Genomic DNA, 22333 nt, shown 5'->3' with positions numbered 1-22333 from the left:
AGGACCTTCTACAACTGTGAACAATGTAATGTAATGCTCTGCAATCATATAAGCAAAAAGAAAATGTGACTGCACCGCAATGCAGAAGGGTACCCAATAGACAATAGCGTGTTGGTATTTCAATATGGTCCCTGCAAATGTGTCATGCCCAGCGCGATACCAAGTTACACAACAGGTAATTAAGAAATTAAAAGTAGCTGCAGTGTGCTTTCATGTCCATCGTAATAGAGATCAATCAATTTATTAAGGCATCCCATGAGGTCGGACTGCCTACGGCGAAGGTAGACACAATGCAACCCTCTATTGTGAAGCTGCTAGCCAGGGGGTCCCCCAAACTTGCGTTTTGACAAATCATTTTCCAAGACAGTATAATCCTGTTCTCTGTCCAATCAGGAAACCCTCACCATGGATCACTGAATATGAACCCGCCGATACTGCATTCACTGGTGATCCCTATAACATAAATGTAACATGTACATATATAACGAGCCAACTTAAATGATACTGTATTCAAAGTGGTAATTTTTTTTAATTTTAACTTGGGTTTTATTGGCAATTTTTCAAAAAGAATGACAACACCGGGAACATTATGAGTATCACGTGTAACATCATCATCAAACCCCGGGGGTCTCCCTCCCCCCTCCCCAACTCCGCCCCTCGCCCCAGATCAGTATCCCATCAAAAATCCAACCGCAGGAGCTGTCATCAGTACTCCTAGTTCGGTGCCTGGGAGCTGTGCTATACGTTCGCGTCAATGCTGGCTGGGTTGGATCCGCTGTCTCCCGGGTCATGGATTACACCATTGTCCTTGAGTGATACTCTCTGGGCTCCCCCACCCTCTCGCACCAGGGTGTCTACATAATATCAGTGAGCGTCCCACCCCCATGCCTGGTAAACCCCATACCAATTTGCCTGGAAGGCGCTCGATTCATTGTTTACCATGGCCGTCAGCTTGTCCATGAGGAACATGTTCTTAAGTTTTTTTAGCCAGTCTTCCTTAGAGGGGGTCTCCGGACTCTTCCACCTTTGCGCTAGGGCCACTCTTCCTGCTCACAACATTGTCTCCCACATTCTTGGGTACCTATATATTTCCGCATCCTCCGGTGGGAGACCCAACAACATCGTCAACGGGTTGTGTGGGAGTAGTTTCTCGGTGACCTCCGCCATCCACCCCTGTACCTTCTCCCAGAACCCCTGTACCTTAGGGCAGAACCACCACATGTGACCCCTTGTCCCCACTTGGCCGCATCCTCTTCGGCATCTGGTAATTTTAATACGTGCCTGCATATGGCTCTCGTGGCCCAATAAATCTTTTGCCCTCATCGGTCAGTTGCAAATTCAGTACAAAACAGTACCGTCAAGTACGAGTACATATGCTGCTGTTTGTACAAACTCTGAAGTGAGTTAACTTCGCACAATGGCATTGGGGCGCACACTATTATTGCCTCACTGACTTCCCTAGCGCAAGTCAAACACAGAGCCGATGGCGTCACCAACGCTGATCCCATTACTCAAGGAGATCGACAATCCTTTTCCCGGATCATCTGTAACGTGAACACATACCTCAATGTTACAGCACTGCAGTGTCCATTCCTCCAGCTTCGATTTTTTTTTTTCTGCCGCGGAATGAAAATATACAAGTAAGAAACCGATTTCAACGGTTATAATATCAGTATCAAGAATAATACATAATTTAATAAATATTCAAAACACTACCGAATATGAATATTAAATCAAAAGTGTAGCAATTTGAAATAAGGGAATAATCCACTGAATCCCAAAAACAACACAGGGCATTATCTTTTCTTTTTTCCAGTAGCCATGTTCCTCTGCGTTGTACTTGACTCCTCCATGGGTTCCTACTCCATGGGTTCTGGATCTGAGTCACACAAGGAAGACTCTGCACCACGATGATCATTAAAATAGTGGGTCTGGGGGATTCCAAGATGGCGTGTCGCTGTGAGGACTGCCACTCCCAGGCTCCCGACCTGCGAAGCTTTGCAACCACCTTTTATGCGGCATCAGCCCTGCCCGACACCCGCAGCGGGCAGAATACACCACCGGAGCAGAGCAGGACAACAAAGATAACAAAGGCGAGCGGAGTGGCCCTCCGAGGTGCGGCGGCGAGGACCAGCATTTCGACCCAGCGCTGCACGCAGTGGCTTTCCGCAGACGGCCCATGTGTCAAGCAGTTTGTGTGGGCAGCGGGTCTGACGCGAGTTTCCTGCGATAACCTCCCGATGGCGGAGATCAGAGCCCCGCAGGGAACACATCAAGCGAGCCCGGCCAGGCTGGTGAAGAGGGGCAGAGGGGGGGGGTGCCTCACCACCCCCAGTAACAGCAAGGTGAGCCGGCATCCCCCGGGGGCTTCCAGGGAGCAGAGGTATGGTGGCCATTGTGGGAGGGCTGGGGGAGGTGCTTGTGCGCTGGCTTGGCCCTCCCCGCCCGCATTGGGGGGCCGCCTTGGCGAGGTGGAGACCCTTCGGTGTGGGGAGATCAGCCACATCAGGCCCAGGAACAACGGCGTGGCGTGATGTGCGCCATTTACTCAGAAGGGAACGTAAGACGGTGGGAGCACTTGGTTCCCGTCTCGCGCAACCATCCCCCCGCTAAGGAGAGACGCTGTAGCCCACCCCATCTCCTTTATCTGGGTGGGGGCAGGGGTGGGGGAATCCTCTCGGCCCGGCGAACCCACGAAAGGATCAGGCACACGAACAAGACTGCGCAGGGTTGGGATGCACCCCCCCCCCAGGGCCTCCACAGCATATCTTTTTACTATCCCCAGGGTCCCCCCTGGACAAGCCTCACTCTCCAGTGCGCCCCACAGAGGACATCAACCATCGGGACTCGGCGGCTTTCGGAGGTGGCGGAAGGCTAAGCGGTCCCAGTGTTGGGGGCCGCAGGTGCAGCACCAGTGGGACAGCACACCAGACCTCTTACCGGAATTTTTAGACCTAGAGGCGGCAAGGGTCCGTCAGTGGATCTGCACCACAGCAGTCTGAGTGTCACTACATCAACGCCTCCAGTCCCCTATAGGCCCCCTGCCGCGGCAAAACCCCCAATTCGACATCCCTCAAGTCACGCTGGCAGATAAGCCGCTCCTCCAAAGGTCAACCACCAGCATATATAAGAGAGGCAGCTGAAAATGTCAAGGAATAGAGGCAAGGACACGCCGGCCCACCCGAAGAGCTCCTAGAAGGGGATGGAAGGCCCGCTCACGAAGATCTGGGCAAAAGAACCCGTTACAACAGAGGGCTAAGAGACCGGAGACTGGACTTATGAACAAGCCGCACCCTCCTGCCAGGAGGAACAAGACCGGCCAGTGTCCCAGGCAATGCTCACACAATTCATGGGCAAATTGGTCAACGAGATCACAGCTGCAGGGCAGAAGCAGATGGACAAGCTGCGAGAAGACTTGGCAGAAGGACTAAGAGAAATTAAAAGGGATATCAACAAAATGGAGGAGAGAGTTGACACTAATGAGAGGGCCATCCAGGAGCTGACAGAGGATGCAAGGAAAGTCGACAATCTCCTGGAAATGTTAGCCGCTGCAACACAAAATCTCAACTTACAGGCTGAAGACTTGGATGCAATTTGACAGAATCCACAGGGTGGGCGCGCGCAGACCAGAACCTGGTGCGAGGCCGAGAGATGTTCTGGTGGCCTTCCACAGCTACGCTACAAAAGAAAAAGTTTTGGAAAATGCTAGAAAGGCCACTCACATCACCTATACAGGCCACGAAATCTTCCTGTATCAAGATTTGGCCCAGATGACTCTAATCAAAAGGAGGCGAATGGGTCCTGTATTGTCCTACTTAAGCTCACAACAAATCCGCTACAGATGGTCCCACCCGTTCGGCCTCACCTTCGCCTGGCAGGGCTCTCACCACAAGATTGCAACCTGCGACTAAGGGCTGCCCCTGCTGGGCATGGAGGAGCAGCCCTCGGGGCCCCCTGCGGGAGGGGAGACTCACCCGAGTGTGTGAAAACCATGGGAATGGTCTACGGTCAGGCCTAAGAGAGCGAGGAAGAGGGAACAGGGAACAGCACCCAGGAATATTGGCAACAATGCGGATGTGGGCCCCTTCGGATGTGGCTAGGGGGTCCACCAACGCTCCCGGAGGCATTGAAAAGTCTTTGAGGTCTAAGGCTGAGCCCGGGGAGGATGCTCGCCAACGATGATGTGTGTTATATTTCAGGTGGTTCAGTAGGGGTTGTTATGGGTAGCAGGGAGGGGGGGGCAAGAGTCTTGGAATGGGATCGGGAAATCCTACGTGGGGCGGTTCTGGGTTACTTATAGGGTCCGGCTCTTGTCTTTGTATTACGAGGAGGTCTTGTGCCAGTCAGATTTGCCTGGAAGGGGGTGGTTGAGGGGGAGGGGGTGCGGTGGAGGAAGGGAGGGGAGATCCAAGAGTCCCAAGCCAGACTTTCATCCAGTTGGGTGCCAGACAGGATGCGGCCCCCAGGCCAGGGGAGGTGTGGGGGTTGGTTCCTACTGAGGTTAAAAGTAAACTATAATCCATTCGCATGTCCAACACGGGCTCGTTGCAATTACTTTCATTAAATGTAAACTGACTTCACTCACAGGTCAAAAGGAAAACGGTAGAGAGGTTCCTGAGGAGGGAAATCCCCCCATATAGTAACACTACAGGAGACCCATGTTAACTCTAGAGATACGTAGAGGATAAAATTCCGGGAGTACTCGAGATTGGCTCAGGCCACACAAGCAAGCATAAAGGTTGGGGGGGGGGGGTTCTGATCGCTCTGAAGGATGGTCTAGACCTGCCCATCACTGGAATGCAGAAAGACAACTAGGGGAGGTACATAGCGATCCTTCTCGAGTGAAGGGCAGATCCTTTATGGTGGCGACCCTCTATGCACCAAATCAGGCTCAGGATCCCTTCATTCAAAACGCTCTCACCCGCCTAGGGAAATTTGCCAGGGCTAACATTCTGCTAAAGGGAGACTTTAATTTGGCATGGGACTCCTCAAAGGATAGGAGCTCGGCTACATGGGCTACACAAGGGAGACCCTCTGGAGATCTGGTAAAAAAGATGCAGGACTTGGCCTTAGTTGATGCATGGTGGGAACTCCATGGAAACAAAGAGGGTTACACTTTTTACTCGCACGCACACAGGGTACATTCACGTATCAACTATGTATGGCTATCAAAACCATTGGTAGGGAGAGCTATAGACCTGGATATAGATGCAATTACCCTTGCGGATCATGCTCCACTTACCATATCGATAGCTAGATCACGGGGACACCCTCGGTCTATGAAGTGGAGATACCCGGTCTCGCTTTTCAAGGATCATATTCTTGGCAAGGAGCTAGAGGGGGGGAAATGGCAGAGTTCGCTAAACACAAAAATTGTGAGGACACGACCCCGCAAATTTGGTGGGATGCCCTCAAGGCAACAATTAGGGGGAGCATTATAGCTATTAAGGCCAGAAGGGAATGGGAGTTGAGGCTAGAGGAGCAACAACTGGAAGCCAATCTCAAAGGAATCGTGGCTCAGATGGGCTATAAACAGTCAGCCGCCATTAAAAGGGAATATAGGGCAGTGAGAGGGCAGTTGAATCTTATACAGACAAGAGCAACCAACCGTAATCTCCTATGGCTGCATCAAAGATATTATACCAAAGCAAATAAATCCGATTATCTTCTTGCCAGATTGCTAAGGAAGGAGATAGGAGACAAAACCATTTTGAAAATTGAGGGGGAGGTAGGGCAAGTATACACCAACAATCCAGAAATAGAGAGCACATTTTGCTAATTTTATGCTGGCCTTTATAGTTCTGATAACCCGCCTCTCCCTGAGCAGGAGGCATATCTAAACATGATAGACCTGGATCAGGTCTCGTCAGAAGACAGGGAGTTACTAGAAGGCGAGATAACCTCGGATGAAGTTAGAAGGGTAATTACCAACTTACCCTCCAACAAAGCGCCTGGCCCAGACGGGTTTGTACCCGAATTCTATAAAGTTCACAAAGAAGTCTTAATCCCCTTCCTTACTAAATTGTTTAATTCCATAGGGTCCACGAAGGTCCTCCCTAAAACCATGGACGAAGCCAAAGTGATCCTAATTCCTAAGAAGGGTAAAGACCCGACCAAGTGTGGGTCCTACCGACCTATAGCTTTAATGTATTGTTTAAAACCTTTATTTTTGGTATATTCAACTGATTATACATAAATCAAGTAGATTACAACTTAAAGAAACATGAAAGTAACATGTGCCTCGTATACCGCATCCCGCTCATCACCCCGGTCCCTGAGGACGCAACTGTGCATGAGTTTAATAGTTATTATCAGTTCGATGTCGATCGCTGGCTGGCCAAAGTGTCTGGGTTATTTTGGTATGGTTCTGGGGATGCTTCCCTCGAAGAGTCACTGTTCTTGGTGGACAGCAGGTAGGCGATGTATGGGCCCCAGATGTCGGGGGCCGTGCGTGTAGGGGTAGAAGCTTAATAAAGTTAAAAGTTAAAGTGTGATCTTGGGGTCGGGTTCTATGGGTGTGCTTATGATTGTGGCGGTCTTTTCGAGTATTGTTACCCAGAATTGTTGAATGGCTGGACAGGACCATGCGAGGTGGAGAAAGTCCTCTGATGGCGCGCCACAGCGACTGCGTGTCGGGGGAGTTGCGGGGTGGTAGTGATGGATTCTGACGGGGGTACGCTTGGTGGATGAATTTCAGGTGTATCAGTTTATATCTTGTGTTTAGCAATACCTTCTGGGTTTGTGCAAGGATATATTCCCATTCTTCGTCTGGGATTACCACCTGGAGGGCCTTTTCCCATCTCACCTTGGCTGTTATCGGGTTCGGGGATGATTGCGTTAGCAGTGATTTATATAGCATAGACACTAATTTAGCCTCCCCCTGTGACTGAATGACCCCGTGCAGCAGCTGCCATGTTGCGGGCTGTTGGGGGAACGAGTGTTGTATAGCTTGGAGGGAGCGTGTAAGGCGGAAAAATATCGAGGGCAGTGGTAGCTCCGCATGCTTAAGCCTGTTGTGGAGTGAGGAAGTTCCCCTCGAGGAAGAGGTCTCTCATGGTTTTTAATTCTAGTGTGTCGGCCGAGTTTAGATAGACTTTCGCTGTAGTTAGGGGAATTCCAGGAATTAATTTTATCGGTAGGAGAGGGGAGAACCTGGTCTGAATGTCACATTTTTGCGCAAATTTTTTCCATATTGCTATGGTGGAGAGGACTGTGTTTAGAGTGTTGTGTGGAGTGTGTGTTTGGTTCCCCTTACCTCTGAGCAGGTAAGGGGATGCGAGAGCTCGCTCTAGTTGGACATGGGGCCGTACTAGGTGCGTGGCGGACCAGTGGCCCAGGAATTGGGCTTGGGCCGCCCAATAATAATGCTCAAAGTCGGGGAGTGCCATGCTGCCCTTTTTTACTGGTTGGATTAGTGACTTATATGCGATTCTGGCTGGTTTGCCCGCCCATAAAAGTTCTAGGACTAGGCTACGTAGTCGGTGGAGATGTTACTGGGGCACCAATAGGGGGAGATTTACAAAGAGATAGAGGAGTTTGGGGAGTATTACCATTTTCACTATCGACACTCGTCCCCAGAGGGTGAGTGGTAGTCAAATCCATCTATCAATCTTCCCCTGCAGTATTTGAATTACTTTACCGTAGTTGTCTTCAAAGAGGGATTGGTGGTCCCTGGCCATTTGGATGCCTAGGTACCGAACGTTTTTGTGTTCCCATTTGAAGCCGAAATCGTCTGGGAATTCTTGGGTCTCTGGGGTTAGCGGGAATATAATGCACTTGCTGTGGTTGATCTTTAGGCCAGAGAAGTTGCCGAATTTGATTGTGTCACAAATTACTGGCTTCAAGTTGGTCGCCGGGTCTTGTATGTAAAGAGCGATGTCATCGGCATATAGGAAAATTATTAATTTGTGGGGACCGAAGGTGAGGCCTCTGTGCATGTGTCTGGCCCGGAGATCAGAGGCGAGGGGCTCCATTACCAGCGCGAAGAGCAGAAGCGGATAAGGGGCACCCTTGCCTGGTTCCCCGCTGGAGGTCGATTGCTGATGATCTGATCTTTCCCAGAGTTATGTGTGATTTGGGTTGGTTGTACAGGTGAGCGGTTAGCTGGATGAATCGTTTGCCGAGACCCATCCGTTGAAGGACCTCAAAGAGAAAGGGCCATTCTATGGAGTCAAAAGCCTTTTCGGCATCTAGGAGGACCGCCACCGCTTGTTGTGAAGGATCTAGTGCTTCCATTACTCCAAACATGCGTCTGATGCCAAATGTTGTATTGCGGCCTGGTACAAATCCGGCCTGGTCTGTGAGTACCAGTGCGGGCATCAGGGGAATGAGTCTGGAGGCCAAGATCTTGGCTAATATTTTATTGTCAAGGTTGATCAGTGAGATTGGTCTGTACGAGCCGCTCTCTTCGGGGGGGGTTTATTGGCTTTGTGTAGAAGGATCACATTTACCTCGCGCAAGGTCGGGGTAGTGAACCGGTCTCTATTGCTTCCTCAAAAACCTGTAGAAGGAGTGGGGCGAGGATTGGTGTAAATGATTTATAGAACTCGCCAATTAGCCCATCAGGGCCGGGTGCTTTGGTGCATGGTAGGTCTTTGATGGCCTGGAGGATTTTCTCTAGTGTGATGGGTAAGTTTAGGGGCGTCCACCGAGTATAGTTCTATATCTGCCAGGTATTGCTTTAGCTCCTCTTCAGTGGTGGAGAAATCGGCCTTGTACAAGTTTTGATAGAAGGCACGGAATATTTCGGCTATTTCCTTGTCTGTATGTTCTAAGGTGCCCTGAGGGTTTCTGATTTTCTCTATCTGTGTTGGCTTCCGGTCTGCTGCTATCAATCTTGCGAGGAGGGCACCCGGTTTCTGCCCTTCTCCATATTGGCGGATGCGATGGCCATGTGATAGAAATTTTAGTTCACGGTCCGCTGTCGCCCTGAACTTGTCTAGCTTTTCCTTCAGTGATGTTAGCACGTGTGGTTCCGGTGTTGTGGTCTGCAAGTGCTCAAGCTCCTTTAGTCGGGTCTCACTTGAGGCCAGCTCGCGTCTTATGAGCTTGCGGATACCCTCTTCTTTGGTTAAGCAGATCCCTCTGACATAACATTTTAAGGATTCCCACAGGGTGCCGGCGGATGTCACTGAGCCTTAGATGAGTTCGAGGAAGGAGATGATCTCCGTGCGGAGTTTGTCAGCGAACACCTGGTCCTGTAGGGATCCGGGTTTGAATCTCCAGTGTCTTTTCACCACTGATTGATCTGGTGGGGCGCATACGACAGTGACTGCCGAGTGGTCCGACAAAGATCTGGGCAGAATTTGGCTGTCCAACCATTGGACTTGGCTGTGTGCTGAGACCATTATATAGTCAATGCGGGAGCTGGTCTTGTGAACCCAGGAGTGGAAGGAGTCTCGCTGTGTTGGAGTCTCCAGATGTCTACCAGGTCGAATGCTTCGCAGATTTCGAGCAATTGGAGGGCTGCTTTAGGAACGGTTGTTGACGGCGAGTGGGATCTGACCCAGTGTGGGTCTAATGCAGTATTCATGTCGCCTACCCATATGATTGTTGCGGACCTCGCTTCTCCCAGGTGCGTCATTACACAGTCGAAGTTGTTGTATCCGCCTGTGCTTGTCCCATATGAGTTTATAATGATGAATTCTGTGTTTTCCAGGATCGCATGTACCAGGAGCGTCCTCCCCCTCCTCGTCATTTTGGACTGAGAGTAGGCTGAATTTTAGGGATCTGTGTATTAGTATTACCACCCCTCGAGCGTATCAGGAGTATGAGGCGAAGTATCTATGACAGCCCCAATCTCGGGCACAGCGGTTCTCTGTTCCAGGGAGGAGGTGGGTTTCCCGAATCAGAGCAATGCCTACTTTGTGCCTCCGGAGGTACTGTGTCAACTTTCTCGTTTTGATCGGATTGTTTCCCCCCTTAATGTTCCAGGTGGCTAACTTGAATGTTGTTGGTGATAAACTGTTTGGTTACCTTTGGGGCAAGGTGACGGTTAATTGTGTCAGGCCAGATTGCTGCGGTATTGTGTCCAGGTTTCTGCTTTCCTGGTCGAGGTCTGGTTTGAGTGCATCCACTGGGTGGCCTTGGGTGCAGGTGAGGGGGAGCGGATCCCAGGTAGGCACACTTCCATAACATTAAACAGATTCCCTCCCAGTCACGGGCAACCCCCAACTTGCCCATCAAATTTCCCCACCCAGTTTCCCGAAACATAATTGAGCTGCGCTTTTGGCGCTAGGGAACTTCCAAGGTTGGGCGCACTTTGAAATTCAACATAGTTATGGAGTCCAGGGGTTCTTTTGATTGATGTCAGGTGGCCTTAAGATGAGCAGGAGTGGGTATCACGGCGGATCTCTTTCAGCCCGATCTCTCCTTTGGGGTCTTAGAGTGACGGTGGCTTGTTTGCACCCCAGCTTGTCAAGGAATAGATTTGCCTCTTCGGGTGTGTTAAAGTATTGAGATTTACCATTGTGTTGGATTCGCAACTTGGCAGGATATAGCATGGAATATAGCAGTTTGTTGTTCTGTAGCCGACGTTTCACTCCGGTGAAAGTTCTGCGTAGCACTTGGACTGACCGGGAGAAATCGGGGAAGAACTGGATGTCATCTCCGTCGTGATATAGATTCCCTTTCTCCCTTGCAAGACAGAGGATTGTGTCTCGGTCCTTGAAGTTGAGTAGTTTAGCTCTTATTGGGCGACGAGCTGTCCCGGGACTGGTCGGCTGGTCGGGACCCTGTGGGCTCTTTCCACTACAAATATGTTGGATAGCGCGGGGCTGCCAAATAGCTCTTTGCATAAGGTCTCTACAAAGTCTTCCATTTTCCTCGTGTTTTGTTGCTCTCTCATCCCTAGGATCCTAATGTTGTTCTGGCGGGATCGTCCTTCGAGTTCCTCATTTTTAGCCATGACGGCTTTCATTTGGGCTTCCAATGTTGTCACCTTGGTGGACATGGAGGCCGTGTTATCTTCGATGTTGGAGATTCGTTGTTCTGCGGTGTCTAGTCTGTCTCCATGCTTATCCAAGCAATGTTGTAGCTGGTCGACTTTTGTCGATAGGGAATCAAGTTTACTGTCGATATTGCCAATGCCGGCCTTTAATTCAAGGAGGATCTCTCTGATGTCAGAAGTTGGAGCGGGGTCGTCGTCTGGAGGTATGGACCCCTCTGGGCTCTCCAGCCGATCTATCGCCTTTGGGGTTTTAACTATGGCTCCTGGTTCGAATGTCAGCTTCCTTTGCGATTTATCCGATTTCCCCATCTTGGCGGCTTTGTTATTCCCAGACTGAGTGTGGTGCACTGTCCGTGAGTTTCCTACTTATTTCTTTCGCCTCCAGATGGTAACTGATGGTAGTCGCGGTTTGCGGGTACGCCAGAGGTTCTCTAGCCGTGCAGCGTGTCCCTGAGAGGGGTAGTTACAGCGGGGGGGGCTTCGTTGTTCGGCGGGAGCCTGCCACCCTGTGTTGTTCTGTGGCCGCAGGGGAGTTGTTTCCTTTGGTAGCTGCCTTGTGTCCTGTTCGGGTGGGGGTTTGCTGGGTGTCGGTCGCCTGGCATATGATTGTGGCCCCCAAAGTTTGGGTGGGCCTTGTGCAGCCCCCGTTGATTCCCCCGCTGTGGGGCCTGTGCGATCAGGATGGGGGGGAGCCCCCTGATAGTGGACCCAGGCTGTACTGTTATGGACTGCCCAGTGCCCAAAGCTCCTTGTGCCCTCTTTTGGAGTTTGTAGGAGGGAGGGCTGGCTCACCTGATGTGGCAGCTGCCACTGCCGCTTCTCCACCACAATGCTTGGGTCCCCACGCTGCTGGGCGAGTCTGGAGGTCGGAGGAAGGCTGAGGGGCGGGCCCTCGATCGCAGTGTTCCGGAATCTGCAGTTCCGCGCGCCACGCTGAAGTACGCCAGCTGGATTGCCCCGCGGGGCCTCTTCAATGCGGGCCGCTGCAGGGGGCCATCCGCCGCCGGATCCACCCCCGATCCCGCGTGGGGTTCCGCTGGGCGGCTTCGCGGCGGCCGCGCCTCCCGTTGGGGTGGGGGGCCAGGGTCGCCACGGACCCCTGCGGCCCGGACTCTGGGTGCCGCCTCTCGCAGCACGGCCAGCACTCACACACCACTCTGACTCGCCGCCTCTCTCTGGATGCCACCTCGGAGAGCTGCTCCGATGGGCCCGCTCCTTACAGGCCCCAAGTCGGCCAGGCGGTCGCGGGAGATTCCACCGCCACTGCCGAGCAACAAGGTCAATGCGCCTGATTCAGGGATGACCGCCCTGTTTCTGGGGGGTTCTGATGGTCCCCTGGACGCGTTATTTTAAAAGATTTATTTAAATCCATCTTGGTCGCGCTCTAGTGCCATCTCGACCTATAGCTTTTATTAACATGGATGCAAAAATTCACACCAAAGTAATAGCAAACCGCTTGGACACAATCCTCCCCAAATTAATCCACACGGACCAGTGGGGCTTTATTAGCGACAGGAAAACATCTGACAATGTAAGAAATGGCCCACCTTGTTGAAAAGAACCAGAAAAGGAAAATACCAGCCCTTCCTTTTTGCCGCCATGGCCAAGATGGGCTTCGGTCCCGGTTACATCAACCGAATTAGGGCTAATTACCAAAATCCAGTTATTCGACTAGCAATTAATGGCCAAATCTCAGCCCCCATCCTGGTAGGAAGGGGCACAAAACAGGGCTGTCCAATGTCACCCCTTCTTTATGCTCTCCACTTGGAACCATTTCTAGCTGCAGTAAGGGCAGCCGGGGATATAGAGGGAATACCGCTTGGTGGCCACGTCCACAAGGTAGCAGCCTTTGCGGACGACATGATCTTGTCATTGACTCATCCTGACTCTTCTTTGCGTGCGCTGGCTAGGGAGCTGGACCGGTTTGGCCGGGTGACAGGGTTAAAAATGAATACGCACAAATCCAAGGTCCTCTCTCTTTCATTATCGGACAGCACAGAGCAAGATCTTAGGAGGGAGTATAAGTATAGATGGGTCGGCAACTCTTTAAAATATTTGGGAATACATCTAACCAAAATGGTAGAGGATCTTTACAAAGCAAATTATCCCCCTCTCCTTCAGAAGCTCAAAACCAAAATGGTTGACTGGGGGCCCCTAGCGATATCTTGGCTGGGACGCGTTAAAACTTTAAAGATGGCGATTTTACCTCAGCTGATCTACTATTTTTCGGCCCTCCCAATACCAATCCCTGCGTCCTTCTTCAGAGCCGTCCAGAGAATAACCAACCGGTTTGTCTAGAACCAGAAACGCCCAAGGGTGGCGGCTTCACTAATGAAGGCTCAGCCAGCCCCTGGCTGCATGGGGGAGCCGGACTTCAGGGTATATTACTTGGCGGCTCAGATTTATGTTATCAGGGATTGGCAAAGGGATGATAGGGAGAAAGTCTGGAGGCCGATGGACAGAGCGGTGGTGGGTGGAACCTTGGAGGGGATACTGTGCCTGCAGAGGTACTGTAGTGTAATAACCGCGACAACAGGAGAGGCTTGGGACCAAGCGGTAAAAAGGGCGCAGATCACTTCCTACCCCTACCCCTCCACGCCCTTGCACGGCAACCCGCAGTTCCCCCAGCATACACTCGAGCGTCGGCTTTTAACCCCTTGCATCAAGGGGGATGCAAGATGCTTCAAGACATGTTTATCGGAGCCAAGGGTAAACACTTTGAGCAGTGTAAAAAGGATTTTGGTATAGGCGAGAAACAGAGGTTTTCCTATCTCCAGATGAGGCACTGGCTTTCACATCTGATGGTCAAGCAAGCGGGGTCCTGTCCCCTTATTTCTTTTGAGAAGTATCTAGACACGGATGCGGGGGACAAAGGGGTGCTGGCTTCCATTTATAAACGCATTAAGCAAGGAGAAGCCCTGGCAAGCAGAACCTACATGAAGAAATAGGAGGGTGATACGGGGACAGAGATAGGAGAGCCGGCCTGGGAAAAGCTATGGTAGTAGATCCCCAAACTTGCGAGGTCAATTCAGATTCGGGAGATGTGGCTGAAACTAATGCTTCAGTGGCATTTCACCCCTTCAGGCTAAATAAAATATTCACCAATACGTCAAGGCTATGTTGGAGGGGGTGCGGAGCAGAGGGTACCTGGGCTCACATTTGGTGGGAATGTCCAAAAATTGACCACTTCTGGCTACTGGTACAGCGGGCGGTTACCCAGGTCTTGGGAATCAAGGTAGGCCAGAACAGAGGACTGGACTTGGTGGGTTTAAATGGGGTCCTAGTAACCCTCGCAACAAGGGCAGACCATAAACTTTACTTGATGATGATGATGATGATGTCGGCAGCTTCGGTCTTGGCCCGTAAATGGAAATCAAAAGAACCTCCACGAGCATGAATGGATTGCTAAAATCTAGTTATATGTAGCCCTGAAATGGCTCACCTACACTATCCAGGGGAACCACATGCGGTTTGTCTCAGATTGGTCCAACTTACTGCCATACCTGAAAGAGGGGGCCCGCTGAGCATGGTGCCCAAGGCCATACTACTTTTTGGCATAATTAGACCGCAGGACGAGTCTGATCTGTGAAGAACAGTCATAGAGGGACCTACGGAGCGATTGACCCAAGGAAATAGGTCGATGACTTCATATAGCAGTTCAATCTGGTTCACAACGCATGGTCACAAACTGGTGTGCTATTGGATCACCGGAGGAAGGGTAGGGAGGAGGGGAGAAGGAGAGGTCGTCGGGGGAGGGCTTTTTGTTCATGTAATCTGATTGAAAATTTTAATACAACTTATTTGAGAAAAAAAAAGAGTGGGTCTGGCCACACAGAACCACTCTAAAAATTGCTGGGTACACCATGTAGTATTTCAGATTCCTGCTTCTTGCTTTGCTGCTTGCTTTGTCTTCGGCTCCCCTCTTCTCCAGGACATCTCTACTTAGTTCTCCAAAGATCATTATTTTAGGACCTCCCTAGGAAAAGTCCCCCATTTCACGTGATCTTTTTAAAATCATTCCTTTCACAGGAAATCTTAGTGTTATGTTAAGTTGATTTATACTGCACACCGCTGCCATTTTCACGGTCTCCAGGCAATAACATGGATCTGTAAGGAAAAGGTGGGTATGTTTGGTTAGTGAGGAAAAGAGAGGGATAGGATAGATGTGGTCATCTGTTGATGCGTGCTGAACCATGAGCAACTTGCGTCTGTGCGTGTGAGCTTTTTGGATGTGCTTTGTTTTGTGCACTGTGCTTTTTGTGTCTTGAAGGGCGGCCTCCAATGTTTTATTTGCTTGTTGTCTGACGTGGTTGGTTTGTACCTTGGTTAGATTGATGTGCGGCCTCCGTGTTTTGGTGGCTTAATTCACTAGCCTTCTGATCGTGTAAGGAGTGTGGGCTGTGTGGGAGAGAAAAAGTGGCTAGTGGATTTTGGGTGATCCCTGGTTATTTGTAGTTATGTTATTGTTTTCCATTCTAAATGTATCCCCAGTTTTCCGGTTTTTGGTTTGTAAATGCAGGGATTGTGTAGGTTGGACAGTCCATTCACGGAGTGGTTGTTAAATGGTTGATCAGTGTTTACCTCGGCGAGTTGAAAAGCCAGGTTTTTAAACTTTCTCTGAAAGTAAGTTGGTCTTTTGGCGTTCTTATTTCCTTAGGGATCGAGTTCCATAGTTTGGCTATCAGATAGGAAAAGGCAGTTCCTCCAAATGTTCTTTTTTTGTAGTGTCTTTGGAGATTGGTGATGGATCTTAAATCTCTCCTTGGCTGGTATCTGGTGATTTTTGTTTGGATAAAACCGGCTCCTTTTCTGTGCATTGATTTATGGGCAATGAAGAGGGCTTTGAATTTGATGAGTTTCTTTATTGGTCGTCAGTGTAGACCTCTAAGGGCTGGGTTGATGGGGTCTCTTCTATTTAATCTCAGGAGCAGTCTTGCTGCAGTATTCTGGAATCATTGTAGTTTTTTGGTGAAAAGTTCTTGTTGCTTCTGTATCAGTGCACACCCCTTCTGTAGTGTATAGCCTGCCCTCGGCCCAGATTACCAAAAGAGGCGAGGGCGGTATCCATTCAGGTTGTGACCATTTCACCTTTGATTGGGATCACAGCTGGTTTAGTAGTAGTGTGGGGCTTATTAGGTACTTTAGCCACTAGTCTTGCATGTATTCCCGCTCAGCAGTTGTCATTTCAGCTCACATGTTCTTCTAGGACTGTGCTCTTAGCATAGTCTGTAAGTGTTCATTCATTTTGTTCGGTCCTTCTTCACTGGCATTTCCCTTCATGGGGTATAATTAGCCAATGTTTTGAGCAGAGGTTTGTGGCACAGCAGTTAGATATTGGGGTTAATGCCTGTATCCTGAAACTATTCTGAAATTAGACCGAACTGCCATTTCCCACAATGGTGATGGTAAGTCCACATTTGTGTTCTAAATATATAGGTGCAGCCATCACGAGACACACACAGCCATTTTGGCTTGTTGAACCGCTAAATAGTAACATTCATTCATTTCAGAATTTCCAAAATGAAAATGTCACAGAAACATGTTCATGCAATACATTTAACTGGGAATCATTGGCATTTTTGGGTTATTCTGAACACCAGCCTGAATTTCATTATTCTGTGGTATGTTGCATCAAATCATTATGAAGTTGGATGGATGTTTCTACAATAGTGGACTGGAAATGTCATTAACATTTAAGTTTCATTGTTCATTAGCCTCAAGACGATGACGATGAAGTGGAGCACGATGAGGAAGTACGGATTGTTGACGGAGAAGCAGATGAGGGTGACGATGATGCCACAGAGGCAAAAAGAAGAGAAAAGCAAGATGATGAGGTAAATCAATTTTCTGGTAATTTCACAACTGTTACTGAAGGCACAAAACCAAATTGTTCTGTGTAACTGTTCATTAGCACTCAGTCAATAAGTTTCCAACTTCTAGGGCGCTTCTTTAAGACCATGTTACAGTACAAATATGACAAAATGACATAATCACTACTGAATTAATCTTGTATAATGCATTTAATAATGGAGACCAGTCTCTAAGCATGGGACCGGGATTCGAACCTGTGCTGCTCTGCGTTACGCTTCCAAGACAAAGGTGTTGCGCCTGAGATATCTTCCCGGCCCAAACTAAAAGTGGACCACACCAACTACATTTCCAATGCTCCATGTATATATATTGTGAGGATTCAATGATCTCGTCACTTCTCCCAGAGTAGAGTCCGTCCCTGTGAGTTCTACACAGCAATCCCTCTAGAGTTAGGGGAGAACGATCGTCCGTTACGGGACAGTTGCCTTTTCTCAGCTTCCGAAGGAGGCATGAAGACCATTCCGCTGCAGCAGGCTTCAGGGCATATGAGAGCAGACCAGCAAGGGATCTACAGCGAGTAGTGATGCTGGTATCACAGATGCGGGCAGCGTTACGCGCTCTTCTAATTTGGGACCCAGAGGAGCCACGCCCGTGAAACTTGGCGGGAGAATGCACAGGACCACAAGAAAGTGATGTCCCATGTTCCGGGTTTGCACTCGAGACAGCAGGGTTTCTGTGGAATACCCTGAGGTAGAGCTGGACAGTTCACTGGATGGCCCAGGAACACTTCCGAAGGGGCTCGTTCGGTGAGTAAGCAGGGGGCGCCGAGAGTACTTGTTTCGACTACTCCAAAAGGGCAAAGCGCCTTGGCAGGCCTTCTTGATTGAAAAAGAAGAAGGGGTCCGAAGGGACAGCAGAGGGCGAAGGGTGCCAAAACTTTCCAAAGCATCTCTGGCAGTTTCACGAGTCCATTTCTTCATGCAGGAGACTTGGCTATTTCTGTAGTTCGGTGAGAACTCAGGTGATCGACCTGGAATGGATGCAGAACCCCTTCTCCTATCCAAGATTATCTTTGTGCCAAAATCGAGGACTTCCAATCGAAGATCTGCTTTCTTGCAGGCATCCCAGTCATGGACCATTCAGGTTCCACGGTGGCCTCAGTCATTCAGGCACTCCAGACATCCTGGCACCAGTAGTATGGATTGGGGCCAGACAGTCCCAAACCAAATTCCTGGGCACACACACGTGACAGGCAGAAGCCTGCGAAAGAGATCGGTTTTCACAGGAGGCTGTATTCCCAAAAAGGAAAGCCCAGGTTACTCGCGCTGGGGGAAGGCAAGTGACAAAATGACCATGGGACAGAACAAAGGGCTTTGTGGCTTGGCCATTTTTGGACCTGGCAACAGTCTTGAACCAAACGCCGTAAACGCGGTGTGATTAAGTAAAAAGAAGTAAAACACTATAAAAAGTAACTGCTGCCACCAGTTCGTCTCTCGCACACTCTTACAATCACCAAAAAATCCTTAGAGGGTGTCTAGGGCCATAAAACAAAAAAGGAACCCAACGCATGGTACTGGAAGGTACATTGTGCACTGTTAAAAAGTTACCAAGGAATTGCAAGATAGTGGAAGACTAGGGGAAACATAGTTTCCTAGTAGTGACAGTCGGAAGGATGTGTCAGTTTCCCCGTAACAAGTGAGCAAAAGCCCAGGGGGAGTTCAGCTGAAGGCTGGGCTCCACTAGAAAAAGTCAGGATAGGAAAGCCAAACAAAGCAAAAAGTTTGGGGGGGGGGTCCCAAAATTGGATTGAAAATTGCACATAAATGAAATCTTTCCTAAAACTTGCCCCACCCAGTCTAAGGACAGGTGGAACTAATCCACCCCTGGTAAGGCCTCATGTTCAGGTTGGTTAAACATTCTGGATAACCCATCAGCATTGCTATGTTGGACACCTGACCCGTGCTCAATGTTGAAGTCAAACCCTTGCAGGTTTATGGGCCACCTGAGCAACTTTGGACTCTCTCCCTTCATGTTCTTCGGCCACTTTAGGGGCTCATGGTCTGTCTGCACAGTGAAGTGGGTCCCATAGAGGTAGGGCCTCAGCTTCCTTAGGGCCCATACGACAGAGAAACAATCTTTCTCTACTATGGACCAACTGAGCTCTCTGTCCTTAAGATGGCAACTAACTAATCCAATCGGGTGTTCCTTGCCTTTCTCATCTATCTGTGATAGTACAGCACCTATCCCAGTGTCAGAAGCATCTGTCTGCACAATAAAAGCACGTTTGTAGTCAGGGACGCTGAGGGCAAGGGCCTGGCACAGGGAGACATTTAAGCCATTTAAGGCCTTCTCACACTCCTCAGACCATGAGAACATTTTAGGCTTCTTTGGAGTGCTGAGGGCGATAATAATAATAATTTACCATTTATATAGTGCTACGAACCCTCAAGCATCTGAGCGCTGCTTATTATTACCCACGGTGTGTGGTGCTCATTTATCGACCTCGGAAGGATGAAAGGCTGAGTTTGGCCCTGCTGGGATTCAAACCTGCATCAGCAGGCTCTGCACATATGTCAAACCAACCGCTCTACTCGCTGTGCTATCGGACCGGAGTCAGAGGGGCAGCTATGTCTGCCATGAAATTTTGATAGTACCCAGTGAGTCCTAAGAAGGCTCTCACCTGTGTTTGTGTAGTGGAGGTAGGCCAGTCTTGTACTGTTTGTACTCTGTAGAGGCTGAATCCTCCCTCCACCTACTTCATGCCCAAGGTAGACCACCGATCCTTGACCAATCTGGCACTTGCAGGCCTTCATGGTTAAATGGGCCTTCTGAAGAGGCTGTAACACAATTCTAAGGTGCTACACATGTTCCTCCGAGGTGGCACTGAGGACTGCTATATCATCCATCCCAAAACATGGTTCAGAAGCCTCTGAAAAGTGGCAGGTGCATTTTTCAACGCAAAGGGCATTACTCTGAACTAGTAAAGGCCTTCTGGAGTTGGAATGCTGTCTTCTCCTCTGCATGTTCTGCTAGGGCTATTTGCCAATAAACTGCAGTGAGTTCAACTGTGCTGATGTACTTGATGGGACCCAAGATTTCCACCAGCTCATCAATTATAGGTAGGGGGTGAGCGTCTGTCCTGTTGACGGCATTCAGAGCCCTATAATCCACACAGAACCTAAGTTCTGAGGTACCAGCTTTTGGCACTAAAACCACAGGACTGGACCAGGGGCTGCTGGAATGCGCAATCACTCACAGATGCAACATCTTTTTTACCTCAACCTTGATGTAGGATATCACCTTATCTGACATTCTGTATTCCTACTTTTGGTAGGTACACTATCTCCAGTGTCAATCTCATGTTTGTACCAAAGTGTCAAACCTGGAATTAGCGTGAACAAAGAGGAGAACTGCCTCAGCAAAGTTCTTACTTCCCCTTGTTGGTCAGAAGTCAGGTGAGGGGCCACTTCTACACCCTCAATGGAACCATCTAAGGAACCATTCTGGAATAAGTCAGGGAGAGGTTCTGATTCCTCCTCTTCCATATATGATGCCAGTACCAATGCAGCTGTTTCAACCCTAGGGATGAAAGTCTTCATTCTATTTATGTGAAACACTTTTGGAGCCTGTCCAGGTCTTCTAAGGTCCACCAAATAGTTAACCTCACCCAGCTGCTCCACAGCTGTGTAAGGGCCTGGCCAGTTATCCTGTAGGGCTCGAGGCCTTATATGGTTCATGATCAGGACTTCTTGACCTGGGGTAAAGTGTACAAGTGAAGCTTTGAGGTCATACCAATGTTTGACCAATGCCTGACCAGTCTTCAACTTGTCACTGGCCAGAGCCATCAGGAGGACCATCCTCTTCCTTAACCCCATCACATAGTCTGCTACATTGGTAGTTATAGGAGGAGTGGGGAGCTCCCACCCTTCCTTGACTATGGCCAGTGGTCCCCTTACAGGGTTACCAAAAAGAAGCTCAAAGAGTCTGAAGTCATCCCCCTCTTGAGGTGCCTCTCGGTTAGCAAAGAGTAGGCATGGTAACAGGAGATCCCATTTTCTCCTTTGTGGTTCTTCCAGAACCACAATAGTGCTCTTGAGAGTTCTATTAAACCTCTCAACTAAGCCATTTGTCTGTGGATGATAAGCTGATGAAAATGTATAAGTGACCCCACATTCTTTCCACATGTTTTGCATATAATTGGACATAAAGTTGCTGCCTCTGTCCGAGAAAACATCTTTAGGGAAGACTTGGCAGTCACTGTCTTCAATGGGATGGCTTCAGGATATCTGGTGGCATGGTCGACCAGCACCAAGATAAATCTATTGCCAGAGGATGCCTGAGGGTCAAGGGGACAAACAATGTCAATCCCTGCCCTCTCAAATGGCGCTGTCATGATGCCTACCCCCGGAGCGCCAGGCCCAGCACCCCCGGGAGCAGGCATCATGTTGGACATCAGTCCTGGCGCCATAGGCGCCAGGCTCATAAGGGGAAGTGTTTGGTGCACTTACCTGAAGCAGACCATGCTGCATGAAGAACCAAGCCAAATGAGGCTTAGGAGGGACTATTTTTCTGAAGGAACTATTTTGTTACTTGGGTGGGGCTGTGGAAGAATACTCACCTGGAACTTATTCCAAGGCAACACCCGGACAGCCACACGTGCTTCGCGTTGTTCTGCATCCCAGCAGCTGAACGCTCACCGTGTCTGCTCCTGCACCTGGAATCCAGCCACGCCCGCCTCGAACCTGGAACACCTGTAAGGGAATAAGAGAAGAGAAAGGTGAAAACCAAGAACTATTTCAACCTTCTTACCTGCATCCGGAATCTTCACGCCAGCATTCCTGAAGGAAGACTTCCATTTAAAAGCACTGCGTTGCTCGCTGCAGCGCCGCGCTTCACTCACCTGATCCCGAGAGGCCACCCGGCTCCATCGCGGCTCTCAGTGCCGGTCGCCACATCTCTGCACCGCACCTAAGGGAGAGAAGAAGAGACAAAAGGTGAGCAAGGGAACACAAGAGGAAAGCAGGATTTTCAGCCATATTACTTACCGGCTATTCTTGGTGAGCCATTCCACATCTCGGGTCCGCGCCACATCTCTGGCAGGTACCGCACCCCGGCCCCTATGGGGAAAGGGCAAAAGTCATTACTGGGGAATTATAAAGACATTTAGAGGGGTCGCCCTCATCACTAACTCACCTGATTTTACCCCGGCAATTTAACCCCTCAACGCATCGCCTTTGTTCTGCACCTGAAATAAAGGACAGAAAAAGACAACATAAAAGGAGGCACACACTTGAACTTTTGCATCTTCATACTTACGGCGTATCGCTCAGTAAAGTCAAGTGGATTTGCCAGCGCCATTCTGAAAACCAGTGAAGTAACTGGACGAACGCGTGCCCCTGCACCAGAAGCAGGATGGAGAGTTCATCCTTCCAAACCATAAGGTGAGCTTAAACCAGGGGTTTTGGAGGAAGTCAGAGGAGAACAAAGGGGGAAAGGGGGGAGCAAGCACATTATTCAGCAGACAGTTAATCCCCTTTCTCATCTGCAGAAGGATATTCCTACCGGCCGGACAAG

At 49.7% G+C, this 22333-nt stretch overlaps 1 protein-coding gene across 1 annotated transcript in view; it reads left to right on the top strand.

The window, feature by feature from the left end:
* Window positions 1–22333, top strand: part of POLR1A (RNA polymerase I subunit A) — a 1786762-nt gene that overhangs the window by 1512910 nt on the left and 251519 nt on the right. Inside the window, exon 29 of the mRNA XM_069632173.1 lies at window positions 16663–16782. Coding sequence (XP_069488274.1) covers window positions 16663–16782 — 120 coding nt within the window. The remainder of the gene's footprint in view (window positions 1–16662; window positions 16783–22333) is intronic.

Source organism: Ambystoma mexicanum, chromosome 6q (assembly GCF_040938575.1).
Source record: "Ambystoma mexicanum isolate Mex_15411 chromosome 6q, UKY_AmexF1_1, whole genome shotgun sequence".
Lineage (NCBI taxonomy): Eukaryota > Metazoa > Chordata > Amphibia > Caudata > Ambystomatidae > Ambystoma > Ambystoma mexicanum.
This window is presented reverse-complemented; position numbering and strand designations above follow the sequence as displayed.